The following is a 26,153-nucleotide window of genomic DNA, read 5'->3' as shown; positions in this document are numbered from 1 at the left end:
AGTCATGTCACCAAAGTACACGTAATGATCTCTGCCCACTGCAGCTCATTGGTGTTTCCACAAGTCTTGTTTCCATTGGTGACTTCAGATCCAGCCAATGGCAGGAGAGGAGGCGGGGCAGCAGCAGGTTATAAAAGGTGCAGGAGACTGCGCACTCCCCACACAAGAGCATTCTCTATCTGCTGATAACTGTGAGTGCAGTGATGTCTGGACGCGGCAAACAAGGAGGGAAGGTCCGTGCTAAAGCCAAGACCCGCTCATCCCGGGCAGGACTGCAGTTCCCGGTTGGTCGTGTGCACAGACTTCTCCGCAAGGGTAACTATGCTGAGAGGGTGGGCGCCGGGGCTCCGGTCTATCTGGCCGCTGTGCTGGAGTATCTGACCGCTGAGATCCTGGAATTAGCCGGTAATGCCGCCCGGGACAACAAGAAGACCCGCATCATCCCCCGACACCTGCAGCTGGCCGTGCGCAATGACGAGGAGCTGAACAGGCTGCTGGGTGGGGTGACCATCGCCCAGGGGGGCGTCCTGCCCAACATCCAGGCCGTGCTGCTGCCCAAGAAGACCGAGAGCAGCAAGTCCAGCAAGAGCAAGTGAGCGCTGCCACCGACCCCGTATCATCCACACAACCCAAAGGCTCTTCTAAGAGCCACCCACGCCATCACCACAGGAGCTGACGCCGCTGATCTCTGGTGTGATCTGTTTTTTGGAAAAAAAAAAAAATTGAAATTTTATTTTAAGATTTTTATAGGAAAAGAGTAAATTTAGCCACTTTAAATTTTCCACTCATTTATAGATTGTCAACCAATATTCTATAATTTAAAGTTTTGGTTAAACATTTTCATGTATATAATAAGGTGTAAAAGCTCACAAACTAACAGACCGATACAAAATAAAAAAGGGGGTATGATATAGAATGTTGTGATCTAGTTATATCCATCTCATAGAGGTCATATATTTACCATGACCCAAAAGCCGTCCCAAGGAAACCAAATTAGGTTAAATCTCTACAGTATTGTCATTAGGTGCTCCCTAGTACGCAAGATTCCTGATATCCTTGATGCGAGACTATAGATCTAGTGGGAAGGGGGAGAGGTTTGCTTCCAGTGGTGAGCAATAAACAGCCGGCTGCTGTCAGCATATGTAAAAGCAATCTAATGGATCTCTTATATATGGACTCGGAAAAATTTAATAGGAATAGCTAAAGATCTAGAGGGACCTCTCCAAAAACGTGCTTAGTGGGGAGTTGGACTTTCACCCAAAATGGTTTAATCAAAGGGCAGTACCGAAAAGTAGAAGCTTTAGGTAGGGGGTGCCTGCAAGCAAAGTGGAGGAATAGATGAAGCAAAGATGAAGGATTTTGGACCGATTTTCTTTGTATGTATTAAAAGATGCAGTCTTAGCTACTCGGGTCCAAACATTTCTCCACTCCATTTTACATATTCCTCCCATCTGAGCATATAAGAGTGTCTAGTTACAGCAGGGGTGGGGAACCTCAGGCCCCAGGGCCATTTACGGCCCCTAATGACCTTTTATCCGGCCCCCGGGCAGATTCTCAGGCACCGTAGTGCTTTGGCAGGGAGCTGTATTTTGACTGCAACCAGCTCCTTAATTTCTTCTTGCTCTGTGAGCATACACACGCAGTATTCACTCCTGAACACTGAAGGGCATGCAATGAAAGATTACGTCCTGACACCAGTGCCAGAGTCAGGATGTAATTTGTGGGCGGAGTTTGTACGGCCCCCCCGGCAGAAAAAAAGATTCTTCACCCCTGAGTTACAGAATCTGTGTCTGGAGTCTGTAACACATTGTAAATACTGAATATTAAACCTTTTGTTGTTGAAGTATTGTTCCATGGTCTCTCGAAAGGAGTAGACGCCTGTAGACTGTGGAATAATTATAAGGCAAAGTGCCTAATCTTAATGTAGTGGAATAATGAAAGACAATGGAGAAAGAACTTTGTCGGCGAATTTAAACCAGACTGAGTCCACACCCCTGTCATTGAGTGGCCTAGACTTGTAGGGAAATGCAGATGGAAAAGGAAGGAAGTAAGACTGGAGTTCGGTGATGAAAGATTGAAATTTTTTTGAGAAGATCCTCTATAAATTTCTAGCACGCATCAGTGGGCCTAATAGGTCTATTGAAGGACGACTGTGAGCCCCATTCCAGTTTAGGAAAACCAGAGAACCCGGGGAAGAACATACAAACTCCTTGCAGATGTTGTCCTTGGTGGGATTTGAACAGTGGGTCTCCTCAAAACATTCCAAAGCCATAGTGATATTTTTAGATTGTGAGCCCCATCGGGGACAGCGATGACAATGTCTAAAGCGCTGTGGAATTAACGGCGCTGTATAAATAAGTAAAAAATTAATATTTAGTCGTCTACCTACATATAGAACTCTACACAGCAATGTAATGCGGTTTACCCCGATACACTACTGATTATATGGGTCCTAGCACTGCCTGTTCTGCTGATGAAAGGCTGAGCTGTTAGCGCTCAATGCCCAGACCCACTTTTAGTACTGATGTTACATTAACCCTTTTTGCTCCTGAGACTGATGGATGCGCATGTCTGTTATAGTGATGCGCGAACGTGCTCGAAAAATAGGTTAGAGTCCTAGCGGCTACATGTGTTTCAGCTGTATAACAGGTGTGAGACAAGTAGCCCCAGAGACTGGAACATATGTTTCAAGCACACTGAAGACACCGTTAGCACATGATCATGCTCCCGTAACGCCTTATCCGAGCACATTTGCTCATTACTTATAAACTAAGTTGTGATTTATTTCCATAAGGGAAACTCGCTTAACTTGAGATAACCCATCGCCACCTATTACCACAAGGATCCGGTGCAGGATCCGGATAGTTTAGGCATTGGCTCCTTAGTGGGGCAATTTGGTGGCTCTGAGAAGAGCCTTTGTGCTGTCTTCAGTGCCCGGGGCAGATCTAAGCTCTCTCCCCACGGATCCTGCGGGCCAGCTGGATGTCTTTGGGCATGATAGTGACCCTCTTGGCGTGGATGGCACACAGGTTGGTGTCCTCGAACAGTCCCACCAGATAAGCCTCACTGGCCTCCTGCAGGGCCATCACCGCCGAGCTCTGGAAGCGCAGATCGGTCTTGAAGTCCTGGGCGATCTCCCTCACCAGGCGCTGGAAGGGAAGCTTACGGATCAGCAGCTCGGTGGACTTCTGGTAGCGGCGGATCTCCCGGAGAGCGACTGTTCCTGGGCGGTAGCGGTGCGGCTTCTTCACTCCGCCAGTGGCAGGCGCGCTCTTCCTGGCAGCCTTTGTGGCCAGCTGCTTGCGGGGAGCTTTCCCTCCGGTGGATTTACGGGCGGTCTGCTTAGTTCTGGCCATAACTCTGTAGAGATGTACACAGATGTGATGAGAGGAGCAACAAGAGCAGGGAATTTATACTCATGGGATCATTCTCATTGGTTTATGTGAATCACTCCCCTTCCACTTCATTGGCTGTGTGCAACCAATCATTAAGCAGAAGAAGCTCAGCACAACTCCCAGTAATCTCGTTGTTCCCTCCTCCATGAAGTGCTGCTGGGTCTCTGCAGTTCACACTGGTCACAGGCTGCCATAATGCAGGAGAGGGTCACATCATGTCTACACTGGTCACACAGCTCTGCCGGGACAAGGTGGTGGCACTGATCACACAGCTCTGCCGGGACAAGGTGTTGGCACTGATCACACAGCTCTGCCGGGACAAGGTGGTGGCACTTATCACACAGCTCTGCCGGGACATGGTGGTGGCACTGGTCACACAGCTCTGCCATTACAGGGTGGTGGCAGTGAATAAAAGCCTTTGTGGGAGTATGGCAGCTAAATTTTATTTCTCGGCAGGGACTTCTTGTCTTTAGCTATCTTCTTAGCTGAACTCTTCGTCATCTTCTTCAGCTTCGGGGGTTATTTGGCTTCTCGGTGACTTTCTTGGATTTTTTGGGGCTCTTCTTGAGATCAGAGATTCGCCCACTTTATTGCCTGCTGGTTTCTCAGGGTTGTCCGCATCCATTGTCAGCTTTAAGGATCTGGAGGCGCTGCTGCCCGTCAGCTGGAGCCCAGTGCCCTTCGTGACCGGAAGCTTGATGGTTCAGGCGGCTGTTACGCTTCTCTACATCCCATCCTCCAGGAGCCGGAGCCTTCTTCAGGGCAACTAGAGCTGCAGCGCTATGTATATATCCATTGTGTGCAGAGTAAGGGGGGCAGTGTCCACATCTGGGGTCACAGGAAACACAACCTTTGATGATTAAGCTAAAATATCATATAACCCCAGAATCCCACTGCTATGTCATGTACCCCCATATAGTGCTGTGATCCTCAGTATTGTGCTATATACCCTCTGTATAGTTCTATACACAACATATAGTTCTGTATACATCCAGCGCAGCGCTTCATACCCTCCAAATTGTGCCGTATACATCCGTATAGAGCAGAAATCCTCCTTGTAGTGCTATAGACTGATGCTGATACTAAAATACTGCGGTTTTGTCCACTTACAGAGGAACGAAAATCCAGCGAGGCTGCAGGTGTGTACGATAACATCCACATTTATTATAGAAAAATAAACTAAAAGTGCCTGTCAGCTCCAGTGTGACTGAGACCGGCGCATCTCACCTCTCTGGCGCCTCACTCATGGGCACTTAGGTCTCGGTCACATTGGAGCGGCCATGGACTTCTAAAGGATCCTTGCTGCAACCTGGGTGAGTGGACTCTCCTTCCCCGTTCATGGTCTTATCCTCATATAGTGTTGAATACTCCTATACACCCTCGATATAGCGCTGTATAGGCCCTGAGCAGTCAGTCATATTGTGCTATATAGTTCTATATAATGCTGTATATCGCCATATAGTGTCACCCCCCATGTGGTGCTGTATATCGCCATATAGTGTCACCCCCCATGTGGTGCGGTATATCGCCATATAGTGTCACCCCCCATGTGGTGCTGTATATCTCCATATAGTGTCACCCCCCATGTGGTGCTGTATATCTCCATATAGTGTCACCCCCCATGTGGTGCGGTATATCGCCATATAGTGTCACCCCCCATGTGGTGCGGTATATCGCCATATAGTGTCACCCCCCATGTGGTGCTGTATATCGCCATATAGTGTCACCCCCCATGTGGTGCGGTATATCGCCATATAGTGTCACCCCCCATGTGGTGCTGTATATCTCCATATAGTGTCACCCCCCATGTGGTGCTGTATATCTCCATATAGTGTCACCCCCATGTGGTGCTGTATATCGCCATATAGTGTCACCTCCATGTGGTGCTGTATATCGCCATATAGTGTCACCCCCATGTGGTGCTGTATATCGCCATATAGTGTCACCCCCCCATGTGGTGCTGTATATCGCCATATAGTGTCACCCCCCATGTGGTGCTGTATATCGCCATATAGTGTCACTCACCATGTGGTGCTGTATATCGCCATATAGTGTCACCCCCCCATGTGGTGCTGTATATCGCCATATAGTGTCACCCCCCCATGTGGTGCTGTATATCGCCATATAGTGTCACCCCCATGTGGTGCTGTATGTCGCCATATAATGTCACCCCCATGTGGTGCTGTATATCTCCATATAGTGTCACCCCCCATGTGGTGCTGTATATCTCCATATAGCGTCACCACCCCATGTGCTGTATATCGCCATATAGCGTCACCCCCCCATGTGGTGCTGTATATCTCCATATAGCGTCACCACCCCATGTGGTGCTGTATATCGCCATATAGTGTCACCCCCATGTGGTGCTGTATATCGCCATATAGTGTCACCCCCATGTGGTGCTGTATATCGCCATATAGCGTCACCCCCCATGTGGTGCGGTATATCTCCATATAGTGTCACCCCCATGTGGTGCTGTATATCTCCATATAGTGTCACCCCCCCATGTGGTGCTGTATGTCGCCATATAGTGTCACCCCCCGATGTGGTGCTGTATATCGCCATATAGTGTCACCCCCATGTGGTGCTGTATATCTCCATATAGCGTCACCCTCCCATGTGGTGCTGTATATCGCCATATAGTGTCACCCCCATGTGGTGCTGTATATCTCCATATAGCGTCACCCTCCCATGTGGTGCTGTATATCGCCATATAGTGTCACCCCCCCATGTGGTGCTGTATATCGCCATATAGTGTCACCCCCCCATGTGGTGCTGTATATCGCCATATAGTGTCACCCCCATGTGGTGCTGTATATCGCCATATAGTGTCACCCTCCCATGTAGTGCTGTATATCGCCATATAGTGTCACCCCCATGTGGTACTGTATATCGCCATATAGTGTAACCCCCCATGTGGTGCTGTATATCGCCATATAGTGTCACCTCCATGTGGTGCTGTATGTCGCCATATAGCGTCACCCCCCCATGTGGTGCTGTATATCGCCATATAGCGTCATCCCCCCATGTGGTGCTGTATATCGCCATATAGTGTCACCTCCATGTGGTGCTGTATATCGCCATATAGCGTCATCCCCCCATGTGGTGCTGTATATCGCCATATAGTGTCACACCCCCATGTGGTGCTGTATATCGCCATATAGTGTCACCTCCATGTGGTGCTGTATATCGCCATATAGTGTCACCCCCCCATGTGGTGCTGTATATCGCCATATAGTGTCACCTCCATGTGGTGCTGTATGTCGCCATATAGTGTCACCTCCATGTGATGCTGTATATCGCCATATAGTGTCACCTCCATGTGGTGCTGTATGTCGCCATATAGCGTCACCCCCCCATGTGGTGCTGTATATCGCCATATAGCGTCATCCCCCCATGTGGTGCTGTATATCGCCATATAGTGTCACCCTCCATCCATAGTGCTGGATACAGGATATCACGCCTTATACACTGAATATCGGGCTGTATTCCTGGTTATGATGCGGTCTGTGCCCAAATACTACAATACTCCCTCCATATAGTGCTGTATACGGCCACACAGCGCTGAGCACCACGTGTTACACTGAGGAGAACAAAGAGCGCGAGAAACTATCAGCCGTTGGGCGGGAATTTCATATTCAGTGCTCAGCCAATCAGCACTCAGTAGGGCTATGGCTCCGCCCACAGGGTCACTTCCCCGCACACACTCAGTGTTAACCCTTCAGTGGTCGGTGTTTCCGGCTCCCGTAGAGCAGCCATCCGGGCACAGCGCGGTCACCAGCCCCTCCCCCAGCAGCAGGAGCTGCGGCTTCTCCTCACATGTGGGCGGAGCACAGAGCTGTTAGCGGTTTTGAATTTCCCGCACTTTTTCCTGTCATTTTCCCGCTTTTATCTCCAGGACCTTTCACTAGTCACAGAGCGGACTCCTCCCCGGTGACCTCCTGCTCGGATCAATGGCGGCGTGAGACAGGGAGAAATCACCGAGATCATCACTGGTCAGGGGAGCAAAGGGTTATATTCTGCTGTATACCCCCATATAGTGCTATATACCTCCATATCCTGCTGTATACCCCATATAGTGCTATATACTCTCCATATCCTGCTGTATACCACATATAGCGCTATATACCCTCCATATCCTGCTGTATACCCCATATAGTACTATATACCCTCCATATCCTGCTGTATACCCCCATATAGTGCTATATACCCTCCATATCCTGCTGTATACCCCCATATAGTGCTATATACCTCCATATCCTGCTGTATACCCCATATAGTGCTATATACTCTCCATATCCTGCTGTATACCACATATAGCGCTATATACCCTCCATATCCTGCTGTATACCCCATATAGTACTATATACCCTCCATATCCTGCTGTATACCCCCATATAGTGCTATATACCCTCTATATCCTGCTGCATACCCCCATATAGTGCTATATACCCTCCATATCCTACTGTCTAACCCCATATAGTGCTATATACTCTCCATATACTGCTGTATACCCCATATAGTGCTATATACTCTCCATATCCTGCTGTATACCCCATGTAGTGCTATATACTCTCCATATCCTGCTGTATACCCCATATAGCGCTATATAACCTCCATATCCTGCTGTATACCCCCATATAGCGCTGTATACCTCCATATCCTGCTGCATACCCCCATATAGTGCTATGTACCCTCCATATCCTGCTGCATACCCCGATATAGTGCTATATACCCTCCATATCCTGCTGTATACCCCCATATAGTGCTATATACTCTCCATATCCTGCTGTATACCCCATATAGTGCTATATACTCTCCATATCCTGCTGTATCCCCCCATATAGTGCTATATACCCTCTATATCCTGCTGCATACCCCCATATAGTGCTATATACCCTCCATATCCTACTGTCTAACCCCATATAGTGCTATATACTCTCCATATACTGCTGTATACCCCATATAGTGCTATATACTCTCCATATACTGCTGTATACCTCCATATAGTGCTATATACCCTCCATATCCTGCTGTATACCCCCATATAGTGCTATATACTCTCCATATACTGCTGTATACCCCATATAGCGCTATATACTCTCCATATCCTGCTGTATACCCCCATATAGCGCTATATACTCTCCATATCCTGCTGTATACCCCCATATAGCGCTGTATACCTCCATATCCTGCTGCATACCCCCATATAGTGCTATATACCCTCCATATCCTGCTGTATACCCTCATATAGTGCTATATACTCTCCATATACTGCTGTATACCCCCATATAGCGCTATATACTCTCCATATCCTGCTGTATACCTCCATATCCTGCTGCATACCCCCATATAGTGCTATATACCCTCCATATCCTGCTGTATACCCCCATATAGTGCTATATACTCTCCATATCTTGCTGTATACCCCATATAGTGCTATATACTCTCCATATCCTGCTGTATACCCCCGTATAGTTCTATATACCCTCCATATCCTGCTGTATACCCCCATATAGTGCTATATACTCTCCATATCCTGCTGTATACCCCCATATAGTGCTATATACCCTCCATATCCTGCTGTATACCCATATAGTGCTATATACTCTCCATATCCTGCTGTATACCCCATATAGTGCTATATACCCTCCATATCCTGCTGTATACCCCATATAGTGCTATATACCCTCCATATCATGCTGTATACCCCATATAGTGCTATATACCCTCCATATACTGCTGTATACCCCCATATAGTGCTATATACTCTCCATATCCTGCTGTATACCCCCATATAGTGCTATATACCCTCCATATCCTACTGTCTAACCCCATATAGTGCTATATACCCTCCATATCCTGCTGTATAACCCATATAGTGCTATATACTCTCCATATCCTGCTGTATACCCCATATAGTGCTGTATACCCCCATATAGTGCTATATACTCTCCATATCCTGCTGTATTCCCTCAAATAGTGCTACATACCCTCCATATCCTGCTGTATACCCCCATATAGTGCTATATACTCTCCATATACTGCTGTATACCCCATGTAGTGCTATATACTCTCCATATCCTGCTATATACCCTCCATATCCTGCTGTATACCCCCATATAGTGCCATATACTCTCCATATCCTGCTGTATACACCCATATAGTGCTATATACCCTCCATATCCTGCTGTATACACCCATATAGTGCTATATACCCTCCATATCCTGCTGTATACCCCCATATAGTGCTATATACCCTCCATATCCTGCTGTATACCCATATAGTGCTATATACCCTCCATATCCTGCTGTATACCCCATATAGTGCTATATACTCTCCATATACTGCTGTATACCCCCATATAGTGCTATATACTCTCCATATCCTGCTGTATTCCCTCAAATAGTGCTACATACCCTCCATATCCTGCTGTATACCCCCATATAGCGCTACATACCCTCCATATCCAGCTGTATACCCCCATATAGTGCTACATACCCTCCATATCCTGCTGTTTACCCCATATAGTGCTATATACCCTCCATATCCTTCTGCATACCCCCATATAGTACTATATACCCTCCATATCCTTCTGCATACCCCCATATACTGCTATATAACCTCCATATCCTGCTGTATACCCCCCTATAGTGCTATATACCTTCCATATTCTGCTGCATACCCCCATATAGTGCTACATACCCTCCATATCCTGCTGTATACCCCCATATAGCGCTATATACCTCCATATGCTGCTGTATACCCCAATATAGTATTTTATACCCTCCATATCCTGCTGTAGATTCCTATGGTGATGACATGGATGGTCGCACACACTGTATGATGGACTACATTAATTTCTGTGTAGACAACACGGTACCCACAAAAGTAGTGAGGTGCTTCTCTAACAATAAACCATGGATCAGCCCCGGAATAAAGGCTCTTCTCAAAGAGAAGTTGGCCTTCAGATCAGGTGACAAGGGCAGACTGAGAGAGGTGCAGAAAGATCTGAAGAATCTAATCAGGCAGGGAAAGGCTAATTATGAGAAAGATTGAACTGAAATTGTCACAGAAAAGGATTCATGAATTCTGGGAGGGTCTAAAGTCTATATCTGGGCATAGACAGACTGTCTTCAGGATGGTTGTTGATAAAGAGAGGCTTAATGAACTTAATCTATTCTTTAACAGATTTAATCACACACTGGCTGCTCCTGCCCTTGCATACCGTTCACACCTCTCTGCTACAATAACCTCACCCCCTGCTGCAACTTGTCAACTGAGCCAGGGTCTGTTCTTCACAAGTACCCAGGTTGCAAAAGAACTGGATATGATCAAAGTTTTGAAGGCTGCAGGTCCTGACTGCATCAGTGCAAGACTAATCAAAACCTGCGGGCACCAGATAAGTGAGATCATTACATATCTGTTCAATATGAGCCTGAGAATAGGTATAGTACCACAACTGTGGAAATTATCGTGTGTGGTACCTGTTCCGAAGAAGCCTTATCCAAAAGACCTTAATGACTATAGACCTGTAGCATTGACATCACACCTGATGAAGGTACTAGAGAGATTGATTCTCACACGTCTCCATCCTCTAGTGAGCTCGGATATGGACCCTCTCAAGTTTGCCTACAGGCCGGGCATTGGTGTGGATGATGCCATTATCCACCTTCTAGATAGGACTCTCACCTGGAGAAACCTGGGAGCACTGTGAGAATAATGTTCTTCGATTTCTCTAGTGCTTTTAATACCATACAGCCAGGTCTACTGAGAGACAAGCTGGGCCTTGTTGGCGTGGACCTCCAACTCTCCACCTGGATCCTTAACTACCTCACGAGCCAACCTCAGTTTGTAAAGGTTCGGGACAGTGTGTCAGACACGGTGATCTGCAATACAGGGGCACCTCAAGGTACAGTTCTTGCCCCTTTTCTCTTCACACTGTACACTGTGAATTTTAAGTGCAACTCATCTAGCTGCTACTTGCAGAAGTATTCTGATGACTCTGCAATAGTAGGTCTCATCACAGGAGGAGATGAAAGACAGTACAGAGATACTAACCAAGCTTTTGTGGAGTGGTGTCAGAGGAACCACCTTAGGATTAATTCCAGGAAGACCAAAGAATTGGTGGTGGACTTTCGCAAGGGAAAAAATCCACCTGTAGTGGTGAACATTCAGGGAAATGACATTGAGATAGTCGACACCTATAAGTACCTTGGTGTGATCCTCAATAATAAGCTTGACTGGGCCCATCACTTGGATGCAGTGTACAGGAAGGGCCACAGTAGGCTTTATCTGCTCAGAAGGCTGAGAGCCTTCGGAGTTAGGGGGGCACTCCTTGCATCCTTCTTCAACTCTGTTGTGGCATCAGTCATCTTTGGTGTGGCGTGCTGGGGTAGTGGCATATCAACCAGGGACAGGAAAAGGCTGGACAAACTGATTAGAAGGGCCAGCTCTGTCCTGGGATGCCCCCTTGATCCAGTTCAGGAAGTAGGCGACAGGAGGATACTGGCCAAAGTGAGCTACATGGTGCAGAATGATTCCCATCCCATGCATGAGACCGTGACAAAGATGTGCAGTACTGTCCGTGACCGGCTACTTCATCCTAAATGTGAGCGGGAGCGCTATCGAAAGTCCTTCCTTCCTGCTGCAGTTAGGCTGTATAACTAGCACTGTCCAAAACGGAGAACGACCCAAACAGTGAACTAATAGATCCACAGTTGTGATAGTCCGGTTATATCTTTTTTTTTCGTGTATGTACCTACCTACTGTCAATGTAATGCCTTTATGCATCAGTATCTGTACTTGTTCCTGCCTTGCTGCTGTAATGCTCTGGATTTCCCCATGGTGGGGCAATTAAAGGATTATCTTATTTTTTATATAGTGCTATATACCCTCCATATCCTGCTGTATACCCCCATATAGTGCTATATACCCTCCATATCCTGTTGCATACCCCCATATACAGCTATATACCCTCCATATCCTGCTCCTGCTGTATACCTCCCATATAGTGCTATATACCCTCCATATCCTGCTGTATTCCCCCATATAGTGCTATATACCCTCCATATCCTGCTGCATACCCCCATATAGTGCTATATACCCTCCATATCCTGCTGTATACCCCCCATATAGTGCTACATACCCTCCATATCCTGTATACCCCCATATAGTGCTACATACCCTCCATATGCTGCTGCATACCCCATATATAGTGCTATATACCCTCCATATCCTGCTGTATTCCCCCATATAGTGCTATATACCCTCCATATCCTGCTGCATACCCCCATATAGTGCTATATACCCTCCATATCCTGCTGTATACCCCCCATATAGTGCTACATACCCTCCATATCCTGTATACCCCCATATGGTGCTACATACCCTCCATATCCTGATGCATACCCCCATATAGTGCAACATACCCTCCATATCCTGCTGCATACCCCCATATAGTACTATATACCTCCATATCCTGCTGTATACCCCATATATAGTGCTATATACTCTCCATATCCTGCTGTGTACCCCCATATTGTGCTGTATACCCCCATATGGTGCTACATACCCTCCATATCCTGCTGCATACCCCCATATAGTGCAACATACCCTCTATATCCTGCTGTATACCCCTATATAGTGCTATATACCCTCCATATCCTGCTGCATACCCCCATATAGTGCTATATTCTCTCCATTGTGTGTAATAGGGGAAGAGAGAGAGAGAATTGTTCAGCCGCCCGCACAGAGTTTAGGGTTAAATTTGAGGCCGAGGGAAGTCCTCCGGGCATGCGCAATGTAAAATGCGGATCTGGCCGCCCGAAAAAACGTTGCATTGTCCGTCCAGGCATGTCGGCGGACGCCAACATTTTGGTGGATCCTCAAAAAAACGGATCCAACGGATGGCCATCCGTCAAGATCCGCCGGTAATGCAACTCAATGGGAAAAAAAACGGATCCGCCAAGCAAAATGGCGGATCCGGTTTTTTTTTTGCAAAACTGCGGATTTTGACTGATGGTAACATACGGATGTGTGAAGCAGGCCTAACCAGCAGATCACTGGAGGCAGAGGGCACTAGGACCGAGCGCCCCAATCTGGATTCCATATTCTGGATGTTACCCTATAGGTTGTGAGGCCAGAATATATTGGAATACGGATGTTATCTCTTTATACAGCATGCCAATGGGAAAAAAACAGGTCCAGCGGTATCAGTCGCTGGATCCTTTTTTTTTTTTTCAAAATTCGACGGATTGCGACTAATGGCAAAAAATGGATGTGTGAAAGGGGCCTGAGTCTGAAGCAATGGTTATCTTATATGATCCACAAAGACCAAGTGGGATTTGTCCCTTGACAAGGTGGCGACAGCACCAGAAGGACAGTCAATCTCCTAGAAATAGTAAAAAAAAATATCTGGAAAATCGACTGTCTTCCTGAGTTTGGACGCATTCTTCGGATCGGTGCGGTTTACAATGGTCGGATTCCATCGATCGACAAGTTATCACCTCCTTAACCCCTTAGCGACGACAGAGCCAGTTTGCAGCTTAATGACTGGGCCAATTTTTACAATTCTGACCACTGTCCCTTTATGAGGTTATAACTCTGGAACGCTTTAATGGATCCCGCTGATTCTGAGACTTTTTTCGTGACATATTGTACTTCATGTTAGTGGTAAAATTTCTTCGATAAGTCTTGTGTTTATTTATGAAAAAAACGGAAATATGGTAACATTTTGCAATTTTAAAACTTTAAATTTTTATGCCCTTAAATCAGAGAGAGGTGTCACAAAAATTTCTTAATAGCATTTCCCACATGTCTACTTTACATCACCACAATTTTGGAAGCAAAATTTTTTTTTGTTATGAACTTATAAGGGTTAAAAGTTGACCAGCGATTTCTCAATTTTACAACAAAATTTACTAAACCATTTTTTTTAGGGACCACATCATATTTAAAGTCATTTTGAGGGGTGTACATGACAGAAAATACCCAAAAGTGGTACCATTCTAAAAACTAGACCCCTCAAGGTGCTCAAAACCAAGAAGTTCATTAACCCTTTAAGTGCTTCACAGGAACTAAAGCAATGTGGAAGGAAAAAATTAACATTTAACTTTTTTTTGCAAAAAATTTACTTCAGAACCAATTTTTTTTATTTTCACAAGTGTTAAAAGAGAAAATCAACCACAAAATTTGTTGTACAATTTCTCCTGAATACGCCGATACCCCATATGTGGGGGTAAACCACTTCTTGAGCACACGGCAGAGCTCGCAAGGGATGGAGAATTGGCTGGAATTGAGATCGGATGCCAAGTTGCATTCGGAGAGCCCTTAATGTGCCTAAACAGTGGAAACCTCCAACAAGTGACCCCATTTTGGAAACTAGACCCATTAAGGAACTTATCTAGATGTGTGGTGAGCACTTTGAACATTCAAGAGCTTCACAGAAGTTTATAACGTAGAGCCGTGAAAATAAGAAATCCATTTTTTTTCACCAAAATGATCTTTTCGCCCCCAAATTTTTATTTTTACAAGGGTAACAGGAGAAATCATACTCCTCAGTTATTGTGTGATTTGTCCTGAGTATGCTGATACCCCTTATGTGGGGGGGAACCACTGTTTGGGCGCATGGGAGAGCTTGGAAGGGAAGGAGTGCCATTTTGGAATGCAGACTTTGATGGAATGGTCTGCGGGCATCATGTTGCGTTTGTAGAGCCCCTGATGGGCCTAAACAGTGGACACCTCCAACAAGTGATCCCATTTTGGAAACTAGACCCATTAAGGGACTTATCTAGATGTGTTGTGAGCACTTTGAACCTTCAAGTGCTTCACAGAAGTTTATAACGTAGAGCCATGAAAATAAAAAATCCATTTTCTCTAGTCACCTTCCACGACAGCCACCTTGGAGGTTGTCTAATAGGGGACAGGAACACAAAGAGGTTAAATAACCCTCCCCTTCCTGGTACCTCAGTGTTTTTCCTGTCCCCTGTCGAGGCATGAAGAGGTCACAAGGGGCTCCCTTGGCCAGCGAGCGGAGCCCCTATGTACTCACCGAGCTGGGCAGCCGAGGTCGGGGGGTTCACCTCTCCTCCATGGGCTGCTCCCGTCTCCACCGCGGTGTGACTCGGGACTTCTGCCGCCCCTCCTGCGCCCTTCGGTGGTAAAGGGGGGTGGTATGGTGCCTGCCGGGGTCCTGCATAGCTCCCCGGCTTCCTCCTTCCTCCCAGCTCTGCATTGGAGCTGCGTGCGTCAGAGGGGGCGGGCAATCGACTGGAGGTAGCGGTGATGCGCACTTCCGGTTTGCAACCTCCGGCGTCCTGTGAGGGGGAAACGCGCGCCGGCACCCGTGGGACCTGGGAAATGAATCCAATGGCGGCGGGGGTCGAGCGGTATCCTCCCCAGGGAAGGAGGGAGGAACACCTAGCAAACGAACGCAGGATCATCCTTAAAAGGGTGCAGCAGCTCCAGGAAAGCGCAGTGTGTCTGTGGTGTGTGCAGACATGGATGGTGAGAAGCCCTCAACTGCAGCATCTGCGGAGCCCAGCGTTCCCCCTCCTACAGTGAGTAGCAGGGCCGGTCCCTTGCCTGTTAAATAGTTGGTGGCACAGGTCTGAGTAAGCCTTTTCTTGCAGGAAGACAAGGCCTCTGTCCCTAAACACCCCCGCAAGTGTGGTATATGTGGTGCCAGGTTTCCTTCTGACTACAAAAAGAAGTTATGCCAACCTTGTACGCAAAATATCCTGCGTATCGAGCAACCCTCCCTGTTTGACAGCATAAAAACTGATTAGGCAGGAGGTTCAAACCTCCATAGCAGCCTAAACCCCGGTGGCCCAGGGCCCTGCCCCAAAAAAGAGGAAAAGGGCTCCTATAGATGCCGACTCGGGAGAAGTCAGTTCCTCAGGATCGGAGGATATTTGGGAAAATGAGGGCTCCACGTCCGCCTCCAGTCATGATGCAAAAAAATACTATTTCTCCTCGGCGGATATGGAGGAGTTAGTCTCCATGGTAAGAAATACCATGGGGTTGGAGGAGGAGGAGGTCAGGCTCTCAGTCCAGGATGAGATGTTTGGAGGGTTGAAACCCTGAGGTAGAAAGGGTTTCCCGGTTCATGAGGTTATACAGGACCTAATAGCTCAGGAGTGGTCCTCCCCCGAGAAGGCACTTACGGTGCCTTCTGAGCTAAAAAATCGGTTTCCCCTAGAAGGTGATAGTTCTATTTGGGAGATCCCTAAGATAGATGTCCAAGTGTCTAAGGTCACTAAGAAAACGTCCTTGCCCTTTGAGGATGCTTCCCAATTGAAAGATCTGATGGATCGCAAAATAGAAAGCCACCTTAAAAAGTCCTGGGAAGCTTCTACGAACCTGCTCAAGGCAAATATTGCTTCCACCTGCGTAGCCAGATCTTTGTTTTTCTGGCTACGTACGTTGGAAGACCACCTATCGGGGGGTACCCTAAGAGAGGAAATTTTACACTCCCTGTCAATCCTCCAGAACACAACAGGTTATTTAGCTGATGCTTCAGGAGAACCGGTACGGGTGGCAGCAAGGTCCCTAGTCCTTTCAAACTCGGCCTGGAGAGCCTTGTGGCTGAAGTCGTGGGGGGGGGGCGACATCACCTCCAAGACGAAACTCTGCGCAATCCCCTTCCAGGGGCAGCACTTGTTCGGGCCTGTCCTGGATGATATCCTTGAGAAGGCTTCCGACAAGAATAAGTCACTGCCAGAACAGAAATCCACCAAAAGGCGGTTTTTTCGTCCCTCAAGAGAACAGACCTCTCAGAAGGCATTCAGAGTGAAGGGCAAGACGGGTCGTTGGAGCTACCCGAAAGGGGGTAAAGGAAGAAACATCCTTGTGCCCCAACAACAGCTGCCCCCGGAGAAGCAGTGACTCCTGGGTTTGGGGTCGACTCACAGTTTCTTGCCCAATGGCAGGCCACGACCTCGAACCGGTGGGTCCTGCACACTACTCAATTTGGGCTGAAACTGGAGTTCGAGCACCCCCCCCCCCCCCCCGCATGCCCTAAGAATTACCCCAGCACAGTCCCCAAGCCTGCAAAAAGTCCTGTTGCTTCGGATAGAACTTCTACGGGAAGGAGTGGTCTCGTATGTACCTCCACAAGAGGCGAGCAGAGGACATTACTCTCGCCTGTTCCTGATAAAGAAACCCTCAGGAAAGCACAGGCTCATAATAAACCTAAAGCCCCTGAACCACTTCATCAAGTACTGAAGGTTCAAGATGGAGTCAGTGAAATCACGATCCCTCTTATTGGACGAGGCTGGCAGATGGCTACAATAGATCTAAGGGACGCATATTACCACGTTCCCATTCATCCAGACCACCGGAAATTCCCGAGGTTCGCAATCTCCCACGACCAAGGAATCAGCCACCTCCAGTTCAATGCCTTGCCGTTTTGGGTATCCCCAGCACCAAGGGTGTTCACGAAGATCATGAAGGAAGCAGTCATCTCCATTCGGCTTCATGGGATATGCATTGTTCCGTATGTAGACGATCTGCTGATTGTCGCCCCATCGGTAACCCGGCTGAACCAGGACATATCAAGAACCCTACACTCGAAACCCTAGGGTGGATACCGAATCTCCAGAAGTCGGCCCTCTATCCTTCCCCGAGGAAAAAATTCCTGGGGATCCTCTTGGATTCAGAAAAGAGGACGTCCTTTCTTCCCTTAGATCATCAAATAGACCTTCGGCAGAGGATAATCCGGTTCTGAGACCAAAGGGCACCGACCCTGAGGGACGCCATGTCCATCCTGGGTTCCCTGACAGCGTGCATTCAGGTGGTATCCTGGGCACAAGCTCACACGTGAGTCCTCCAGTCATACGTCCTGATAAACATGAGGAAGCACCCAAACAACCTATCAAACAGGGTTCCACTTCCAGGACATGTAAAATTGACCCTCTGGTGGTGGCTGAGCTACCGAAACCTGAGACAAAGAGTAAGTTGAGATTAGCTTCCTCAAAGAATATTCTGTACCGATGCCAGTCTGAGAGGCTGGGGAGCCGTGGTCGAGGATTCATACTTCCAGGGGCAGTGGCCCCAGAACATAAGATCCGGATCTTCGAACCTAAGGGAGTTGACGGCGGTGGAAGAGTCACTGAAGGCCGCATCAACCCTTGTCAAGAACCGTCATGTTCGAATATACTCCGACAACGTGACCACAGTGGCATATCTCAGACACCAAGGGGGCACAAGGTACGCCAGTCTAAAGAAGGTAGCAGCAAGGATCTTCCTCTGGGCAGAGAAGAACCTGTTATCCATTTCTGCGGTACACTTGAAGGGGTCGGAAAACATCCAGGCAGACTTCCTGAGCAGGAAGGACGTCCATCCAGGAGAATGGTGTCTAAACCAAGAGGTCTTCCAGGCTCTAGCCTCGAGATGGGGAGACCCAAAGGTCGACCTATTCACGAATGCACAAAATACAAAAGCAGCAACCTATTTCTCCCTCAGTCCCACGTACGGAGCCCAGGGGACGGATGCATTTGCCCATCCATGGGTCTTCAGACTGGCCTACGCCTTTCCACCAATCCCGATACTGGCAAAAACGTTACAAAAGATCAGAGCAGACGGGGTCACGACAATCCTGGTGGCTCCCATGTGGCCAGGACGAAGCTGGTACAGCGCTCTGTTGGACATAGCCCAGGAAGGTCCCTTGCTTCTACCCCAGAAGACCGACCTCCTTTTCCAGGGTCCATTACTACACCAGAACCCAACCAAGTTATATCTAGCAGCTTGCTTATTGAGGCCAACATTCTGAGGGCCAAAGGGTTTTCGAATGAGATAATCCGGACCCTTCAAAAAAGTAGAAAGCCGGTAACAAATGCAGTTTACGGCAAAGTATGGAAAAAAAATTTTCCTCCTGGTGCCTTCCGGGGGCCCCTGACCCCACCCACCCAAATATTGCCCAAATACTAGACTTCCTGCAGAAAGGGTTAGATCTAGGGCTTACTCCAAGTACATTGAAAGTACAGGTATCTGCCCTTAGTTCTTTTTTTGACCAAGACCTAGCCAAACACCGCTGGGTCAAGCAGTTCATGACAGCGGCAGGCAGAATTCACCCTTCGCTCCCTAGTCGGGTTCCTCCCTGGGATCTTAATTTAGTGCTCAATAGCTTAACACAGGCCCCGTTTGAGCCCCTGTCAGAAATTCCATTAAAAATTCTCACACTTAAAACGGTGTTTCTGGCAGCAATCACATCGGCTAGACGTGTGAGGGAGCTGCAGGCCCTTTCAGTACAGGAACCTTACCTTCTACTCAATTCAGACAGTATAGTACTGCGTCTAGACCCCTCCTTTATGCCCAAAGTGGTGTCAGACTTTCATAGAAGTCAAGATATCGTGTTGCCCTCATTTTGCCCAAATCCTTCTAATCCGAAGGAAGGAAAATTTCATACCTTGGATGTCCGCAGGGTAGTTCTCCGCTACCTCGAGGCAACCAAGGATTGGAGAATCGATCAGAACCTGTTCCTTAAGTATTCGGGAAGAAAGCGGCAAAGAACACGATAGCGGGTTGGATCAAGCAGTCCATCTCCATGGCATATTCTTCAAGACATCTCTCTCCTCCCGGATCGTTAAAAGCCCACTCCACTCGATCAGTCGCTACTTCCTGTGCAGCAAGAGGAAATACGTCTTCGGAGCAGATATGCAGAGCGGCTACCTGGTCCTCTGTGCACACCTTTACCAGACACTATAGACTGGATTTCAATAGGGATCTGACGTTCGGCAGACGCGTCTTGCAAGCCATAGTCCCTCCCTAAAAAATTAACGTAGGCATGACTCCAAGGTGGCTGTCGTGGAAGGTGACTAGAGAAAATAGAATTAGACTTACCGGTAATTCGGTTTTTAGGAATCTTCCACGACGGCACTAATTTCCCTCCATATATAATATGTTTACATGATGATTCCTGCTCTACTGGCGGTAACTATTCATGCTAGTACGTTCAGAAAAAACACTGAGGTAGCAGGAAGGGGAGGGATATTTAACCTCTTTGTGTTCCTGTCCCCTATTAGGGCGGGGAGACAACCACCAAGGTGGCTGTCGTGGAAGGTTCCTAGAAACCGAATTACCGGCAAGTCTAATTCTATTTTTTTTCCACAAAAATTTCTATTTTTACAAGGGTAACAGGAGAAATCATACCCCCACAGTTGTTGTGCGATTTGTCCTGAGTACGCCGATACCCCATATGTGGGGGGGTACCACTGTTTGGGAGCATGGGAGAGCTTGGAAGGGAAGGAGTGCCATTTTGGAATGCAGACTTTGATGGAATGGTCTGCGGGCGTCATGTTGCGTTTGCAGAGCCTCTGATGGGCCTAAACAGTGGAAATCCCCCACAAGTGACCCCATTTTGGAAATGGGACCCCCTAAAGAACTTATCTAGATGTGTGGTGAGCACTTTGAACCCCCAAGCGCTTCACAGAAGTTTATAAACGCAGAGCCTTGAAAATAAAAAGTCTTTTATTTCCACACAATTTTATTTCCACACAATTTTTAGACCCCCAAAGTTGGTAAATAGTGGAAACCCTTCAATTCTTGCTCCAACCCTAATCCTAGTTCGCCCTAACCCGAGCCCTAACCCTAGTGGAAAACTGAAAAAAAAAATATTTTCTTTATTTCGCTATGTTGGCCTAACTAAGGGGGTGGGTGATAAACGGGGGGATTATGTACTATTTTGATCACGATGATAGTTTATCAATCGTGATCAAAATGAATGAATGGAATCTGCCAGCCGGAGTCTGCAGATTCCCGGTGGGCGCACTGCGCATGCGCCCGCCATTTTCTCCGGATCCAAGATGGCGGCGCCCACCGGAGGACGCGGGACCACGGACCATGGAGAGGTACCGGGGGGGGGGGGGGGTGTGTGTGTATCGGGGACCCTAGTTCTCTCTCCTCTGATGTGCGATCACATCAGAGGAAAGAGAAATTTAATGCACAATTGCGGCTTGCTTTTTTTTTGCGGTCACTGTTATAGGGTTAATAACGGCGATCGCAAAAGCGGGGTCGGTAAAAACCTACCGATTCATGTTCTCTGGGGTCTCCGCTACCCCCGGCAGCCGAGACTCCGGAGAAAATCCGACACTGGGGGGCGCTATTCACTTTCTCCACAGCGCCGTGAATTAGCGGTGCTGTGGTTTTAGTACAGTTAAATACCGCCGTTAAAAGGTGTATCGGCAGTCGCTAAGGGGTTAACATGTGGATAGCATTGTTTAATGCAAACTACCGTAATTGTACATCCCAGTTATGGTGGCGCACAGTAATGTGCAGCAGCTGCCTGTGTTTTACAGTCGATGCTCCACTGTATCAGGGATAACGGCCACACTATATAGACATGCACAGCATTAAATGGATGTTCATATATGGTGGGTATACAGCAGTATAAGGAGAATTTGCTGCACTATATGACGTTATATAGCAGTGTTTGTGAACAGCACTATAAGGTGGTATACATGACAGATCAGTACACACAGATGACACCAGAGATCAGCGGCGTCAGCTCCTGTGGTGACGGTGTGGGTGGCTCTTAGAAGAGCCTTTGGGTTGTGTGGATGATACGAGGTCGGTGGCAGCGCTCACTTGCTCTTGCTGGACTTGCTGCTCTCGGTCTTCTTGGGCAGCAGCACGGCCTGGATGTTGGGCAGGACGCCCCCCTGGGCGATTGTCACTCCACCCAGCAGCCTGTTCAGCTCCTCGTCATTGCGCACGGCCAGCTGCAGGTGTCGGGGGATGATGCGGGTCTTCTTGTTGTCCCGGGCGGCATTACCGGCTAATTCCAGGATCTCAGCAGTCAGATACTCCAGCACAGCGGCCAGATAGACCGGAGCCCCGGCGCCCACCCTCTCAGCATAGTTACCCTTGCGGAGAAGTCTGTGCACACGACCAACCGGGAACTGCAGTCCTGCCCGGGATGAGCGGGTCTTGGCTTTAGCACGGACCTTCCCTCCTTGTTTGCCGCGTCCAGACATCACTGCGCTCACAGTTATCAGCAGATACAGAATGCTCTTGTGTGGGGAGTGCGCAGTCTCCTGCGCCTTTTATAACCTGCTGCTGCCCCGCCTCCTCTCCTGCCATTGGCTGGATCTGAAGTCACCAATGGAAACAAGACTTGTGGAAACACCAATGAGCTGCAGTGGGCGGAGATCATTATGTGTACATTGGTCACATGACTTTCTCACCCAATAGCACAGCGATCTGACAGCATTGCTCATTTGCATGGCCGGTCTATAAATACGGCCGCTCTGGGAGGAGCAGGATCATTATTCTCTCTCCAGTGAAGAGAACATTCTGCTCTCATCATGCCTGATCCTGCCAAGTCTGCACCAGCGGCCAAGAAGGGCTCCAAGAAAGCCCTGACCAAGACTCAGAAGAAGGATGGAAAGAAGCGGAGGAAGAGCAGGAAGGAGAGCTACGCCATCTATGTGTACAAGGTGCTGAAGCAGGTCCACCCTGACACCGGCATCTCCTCCAAGGCCATGGGCATCATGAACTCCTTCGTCAATGACATCTTTGAGCGCATCGCAGGGGAAGCCTCCCGCCTGGCTCACTACAACAAGCGCTCCACCATCACCTCCCGGGAGATCCAGACCGCTGTGCGCCTGCTGCTGCCCGGAGAGCTGGCCAAGCACGCTGTGTCCGAGGGCACCAAGGCCGTCACCAAGTACACCAGCGCCAAGTGATCTGCTCTGTGCTCTGCACCCACAACCCAAAGGCTCTTCTAAGAGCCACCCACCCCGTCTACAGCAGAGCTGTGGCTGCGTGTCTGTATCTCGCTCCTCTTCCTGGGGAATGTGTCTGCACTTACTGACACCTCATGTGTTAGCAGAGATCAGGTCAATGTATCTGGCATTAGAGGGTGGGGATTAAAGGATAGTAAAATGGAGAGGGAGATGAGGGTTGTAGTGAGATGTAGAATGATGGGGAACATCAGGATTAGTCTAACAGTGGAGGTGCAGGCAGCCATAAATGATCGGTTGCTCCTCTCTCATTGAATCCGGTTCTCTCCCAGAGCGCTGGGGCCTGGTGTCCATTGTTCTGCTGATAGTAGGTGGAGATGGGCTGTTGGCTCTTTGTAGTCAGCGATGTTTCCAGCAGTTTGTCCTCATTATGATCAGAGCTCTCTGCACTTTCTCACTGACGTTCCTCTGATATTACACACCCTTTGCTCCGCAGATTGGTGGAGGCTCCTGGCCAATAAGATCCCAAAGATTGATCTATTTCTAGGTCTGAATCTCATTGTCATTCAGAAGCCGATCACTTGTTTATCGCAGCAGAACCTGTCACTGAGATAAATGAACAGAGCACAATATGGAGGGTATAAAGCACAATATGGGGGTTTATAGCACTACATGGAGAAATATAGTGGTATATTACAGGTATACAGCACTATATGGGGGGTTATACATTACTCTATGGATGGAGAGAATATAGCAGGTCCGGCTCTCACATTGTAATTACTCTGAGCAGGATGTCACCGGGGAGAGGAATCAGGTTTCTGACTATTTTTAGTGTCATCCCTGTAGAAGTGGAAAAGAACAAAACAATGAGCGGGAAATTCAAAATCACTAACATTTCTGTGATTGGCCAATCAGCAGAGGAAGGGGGGGGGCTGATAATGGAAATTACTTTCCATCCCTGCCCTGGAAACGCGTCATCGCTGCAGTTCTCTTTCTGGTCCGCTCACAGACTATATAAAGGCGGACCGTGCACTTATCAGTCATAGATTTCTGCTGACTACCTGGAAGATGTCTGGTCGCGGTAAAGGAGGGAAAGGTCTGGGGAAGGGCGGCGCCAAGCGGCACAGGAAGGTTCTCCGTGATAACATCCAGGGCATCACCAAGCCTGCCATCCGCCGTCTCGCTCGCAGGGGAGGAGTGAAGCGCATCTCCGGCCTCATCTATGAGGAGACCCGCGGCGTCCTGAAAGTCTTCCTGGAGAACGTAATCCGAGACGCCGTCACCTACACCGAGCACGCCAAGAGGAAGACCGTCACCGCCATGGACGTGGTGTACGCGCTCAAGCGCCAGGGCCGCACTCTCTACGGCTTCGGAGGTTAATTGTATTCTCTTCTCTATCCTGACAACCCAAAGGCTCTTTTAAGAGCCACCCACATCTTCTGAGGAGAAGCTACAGCTCCTGGGGAGGGGGAAGGTACTGCAGATAGTCCTGTGCTGGGATGATTACAGCCTGTGCCGCAGCAGCTGGATACATTGCAGGCACTAATGGGTTAACACTGAGGGCCTGGGGGGAGTAATCTGGTGCTGCCTGTGGGCGGAGCCATAGCCCTACTGAGTGCTGATTGGCTGTGCACATGGGCTGATGGTTTCTTCTGCTCTTTGTTCTCTGTAACATGTGGTGTCAGGATGGTGGTGGTGGACCTGCTCTTGTCAGGCTGGGAGCTGTGATTACAGGGGTAGTTCCATCTCCAAGATCCTGTATTAGTAAATACCTCCAATTAGAAATGTAGTATAGTTCTCCTGATTTGCGGTCTCTTTCCTCGTCTGCAGTTATTGCAGGACCTTTGATATCCATGATTACCAACACTAGCAACTATGTAACATGGATACCTAAGGTTCTGCAATGATTGCACATGAGGAAAGAGACAGCAAATCTGAAAAACTATACTATATTTCTAATTTGAGGTATTTGCTATTATTCTACCTTCTCCATATTGGATAGTATCTTGGAGCTGGGAATACCCCTTTAAATATCTGGTAGTGGTGAGTGAACCATATATATGGGGTGATAGTTTATACTTTATAGGGGTTATACAGCACTACATGGAGGGTAAACTACATCATGTGTCGGTATACAGAGCTATGTGGCGGTATACTACGCTATTTGGGACAGAACAGCATATCAGGATTTTACAGCGCTATATGGGGGTAAACAGTACAATATGGGGGTGGAAAGCATAGAGGCATCAACAGCACAATCTGTGTATACAGCACTGGATGAACGGGATTGTGAAGGAAACCATGTTGTCTCCATCTTGTTCCCTGAAGTAGCCATGTACATGGACTTTTCTCCCTGCATCCCCCAACCTTGAAGAACAAGTTCTGTCCTCTGTATTCCCACAGGCCACATCCATTGTGCTTGTCAGGACCACCCTGAATACCTGCAATTCTTCTGTTTACCTCTCTAGATAACCAGAAATTTACATTATGTGTATAATAATAGCAGTGTGATTAACAACTGAGAAGAAGCGGACTCCTCATAATAGCATTTATCTCCATATATACAGAAGCGCTGGGAGCCGCACACTCAGTTCTGAATGAAAGCATCAACAAAATAGACATTTTTAGAGTAAAAAGGAATTATCAGCAGCTCAAACAACCAGCAGTGTCTGCAGATTCATTCACAAATTGGAAACGTTACAGTATAAACCGAAGTTTGTTTCCAGATGTCGCCTTTCTGCACTAATATTCAGCTATATAACCTTTACTTCTGATAACCGCTGTGCATCTGTGTGGCGCGGAGTCACTGACATCTGCGGACAGATATTCCAGACATTCTATAGTTCTTTCCCATGTTGCCTGGTGTTTGATAATTGCACTGAACCTGTAACATCTGCCTCCGCATGGTTCCCCTCACCACTATGGCCGCAGCAGCATCCTCTTCCCCCTCGCTTGACCTCATCTGCAGACCTGCTTCTAAACCTTAGATCCCTCCTTCTAAAGCACAACATAAGCCCTACATGCTCCCTCTCCAACCTCCTCTCACTCTCTCTGCTCCTCCTCACTGCTGGTGAC

The 26,153-nt window shown here is 48.0% G+C and overlaps 4 protein-coding genes and 1 pseudogene across 4 annotated transcripts; 3 read left to right on the top strand and 2 right to left on the bottom strand.

Annotated features, from left to right (window-relative positions):
- Positions 1-157: 157 nt before the first annotated feature.
- Positions 158-653, top strand: LOC141083134 (histone H2A type 1). Its single transcript, XM_073567317.1, has one exon. It carries the CDS (start codon positions 204-206, stop codon positions 594-596), a length of 393 nt encoding a protein of 130 aa, XP_073423418.1. The 5' UTR covers positions 158-203; the 3' UTR covers positions 597-653.
- A 2,240-nt stretch (positions 654-2,893) lies between these two features.
- On the bottom strand, positions 2,894-3,420 carry LOC141083133 (histone H3-like; annotated as a pseudogene).
- An 18,500-nt stretch (positions 3,421-21,920) lies between these two features.
- On the bottom strand, positions 21,921-22,431 carry LOC141083246 (histone H2A type 1). The gene has a single exon (XM_073567414.1). The coding sequence runs from the start codon at positions 22,368-22,370 to the stop codon at positions 21,978-21,980; it is 393 nt and encodes a 130-aa protein (XP_073423515.1). The 5' UTR covers positions 22,371-22,431; the 3' UTR covers positions 21,921-21,977.
- Positions 22,432-22,655: 224 nt separating this feature from the next.
- On the top strand, positions 22,656-23,131 carry LOC141083247 (histone H2B 1.1-like). Its single transcript, XM_073567415.1, has one exon. It carries the CDS (start codon positions 22,701-22,703, stop codon positions 23,079-23,081), a length of 381 nt encoding a protein of 126 aa, XP_073423516.1. The 5' UTR covers positions 22,656-22,700; the 3' UTR covers positions 23,082-23,131.
- Positions 23,132-24,136: 1,005 nt separating this feature from the next.
- On the top strand, positions 24,137-24,509 carry LOC141083131 (histone H4). Its single transcript, XM_073567316.1, has one exon. It carries the CDS (start codon positions 24,147-24,149, stop codon positions 24,456-24,458), a length of 312 nt encoding a protein of 103 aa, XP_073423417.1. The 5' UTR covers positions 24,137-24,146; the 3' UTR covers positions 24,459-24,509.
- The last annotated feature ends 1,644 nt before the right edge of the window (positions 24,510-26,153 follow it).

The sequence above is a fragment of the Dendrobates tinctorius genome, unplaced genomic scaffold (assembly GCF_039654945.1).
Source record: "Dendrobates tinctorius isolate UK_male_01 unplaced genomic scaffold, ASM3965494v1 ptg000020l, whole genome shotgun sequence".
Classification (NCBI taxonomy): domain Eukaryota; kingdom Metazoa; phylum Chordata; class Amphibia; order Anura; family Dendrobatidae; genus Dendrobates; species Dendrobates tinctorius.
This window is presented reverse-complemented; position numbering and strand designations above follow the sequence as displayed.

Coding starts and splice junctions, on each gene's coding strand:
- LOC141083134 (XM_073567317.1), top strand. CDS start 204: ATGTCTGGACGCGGCAAACAAGGAGGGAAGGTCCGTGCTAAAGCCAAG.
- LOC141083246 (XM_073567414.1), bottom strand. CDS start 22,370: ATGTCTGGACGCGGCAAACAAGGAGGGAAGGTCCGTGCTAAAGCCAAG.
- LOC141083247 (XM_073567415.1), top strand. CDS start 22,701: ATGCCTGATCCTGCCAAGTCTGCACCAGCGGCCAAGAAGGGCTCCAAG.
- LOC141083131 (XM_073567316.1), top strand. CDS start 24,147: ATGTCTGGTCGCGGTAAAGGAGGGAAAGGTCTGGGGAAGGGCGGCGCC.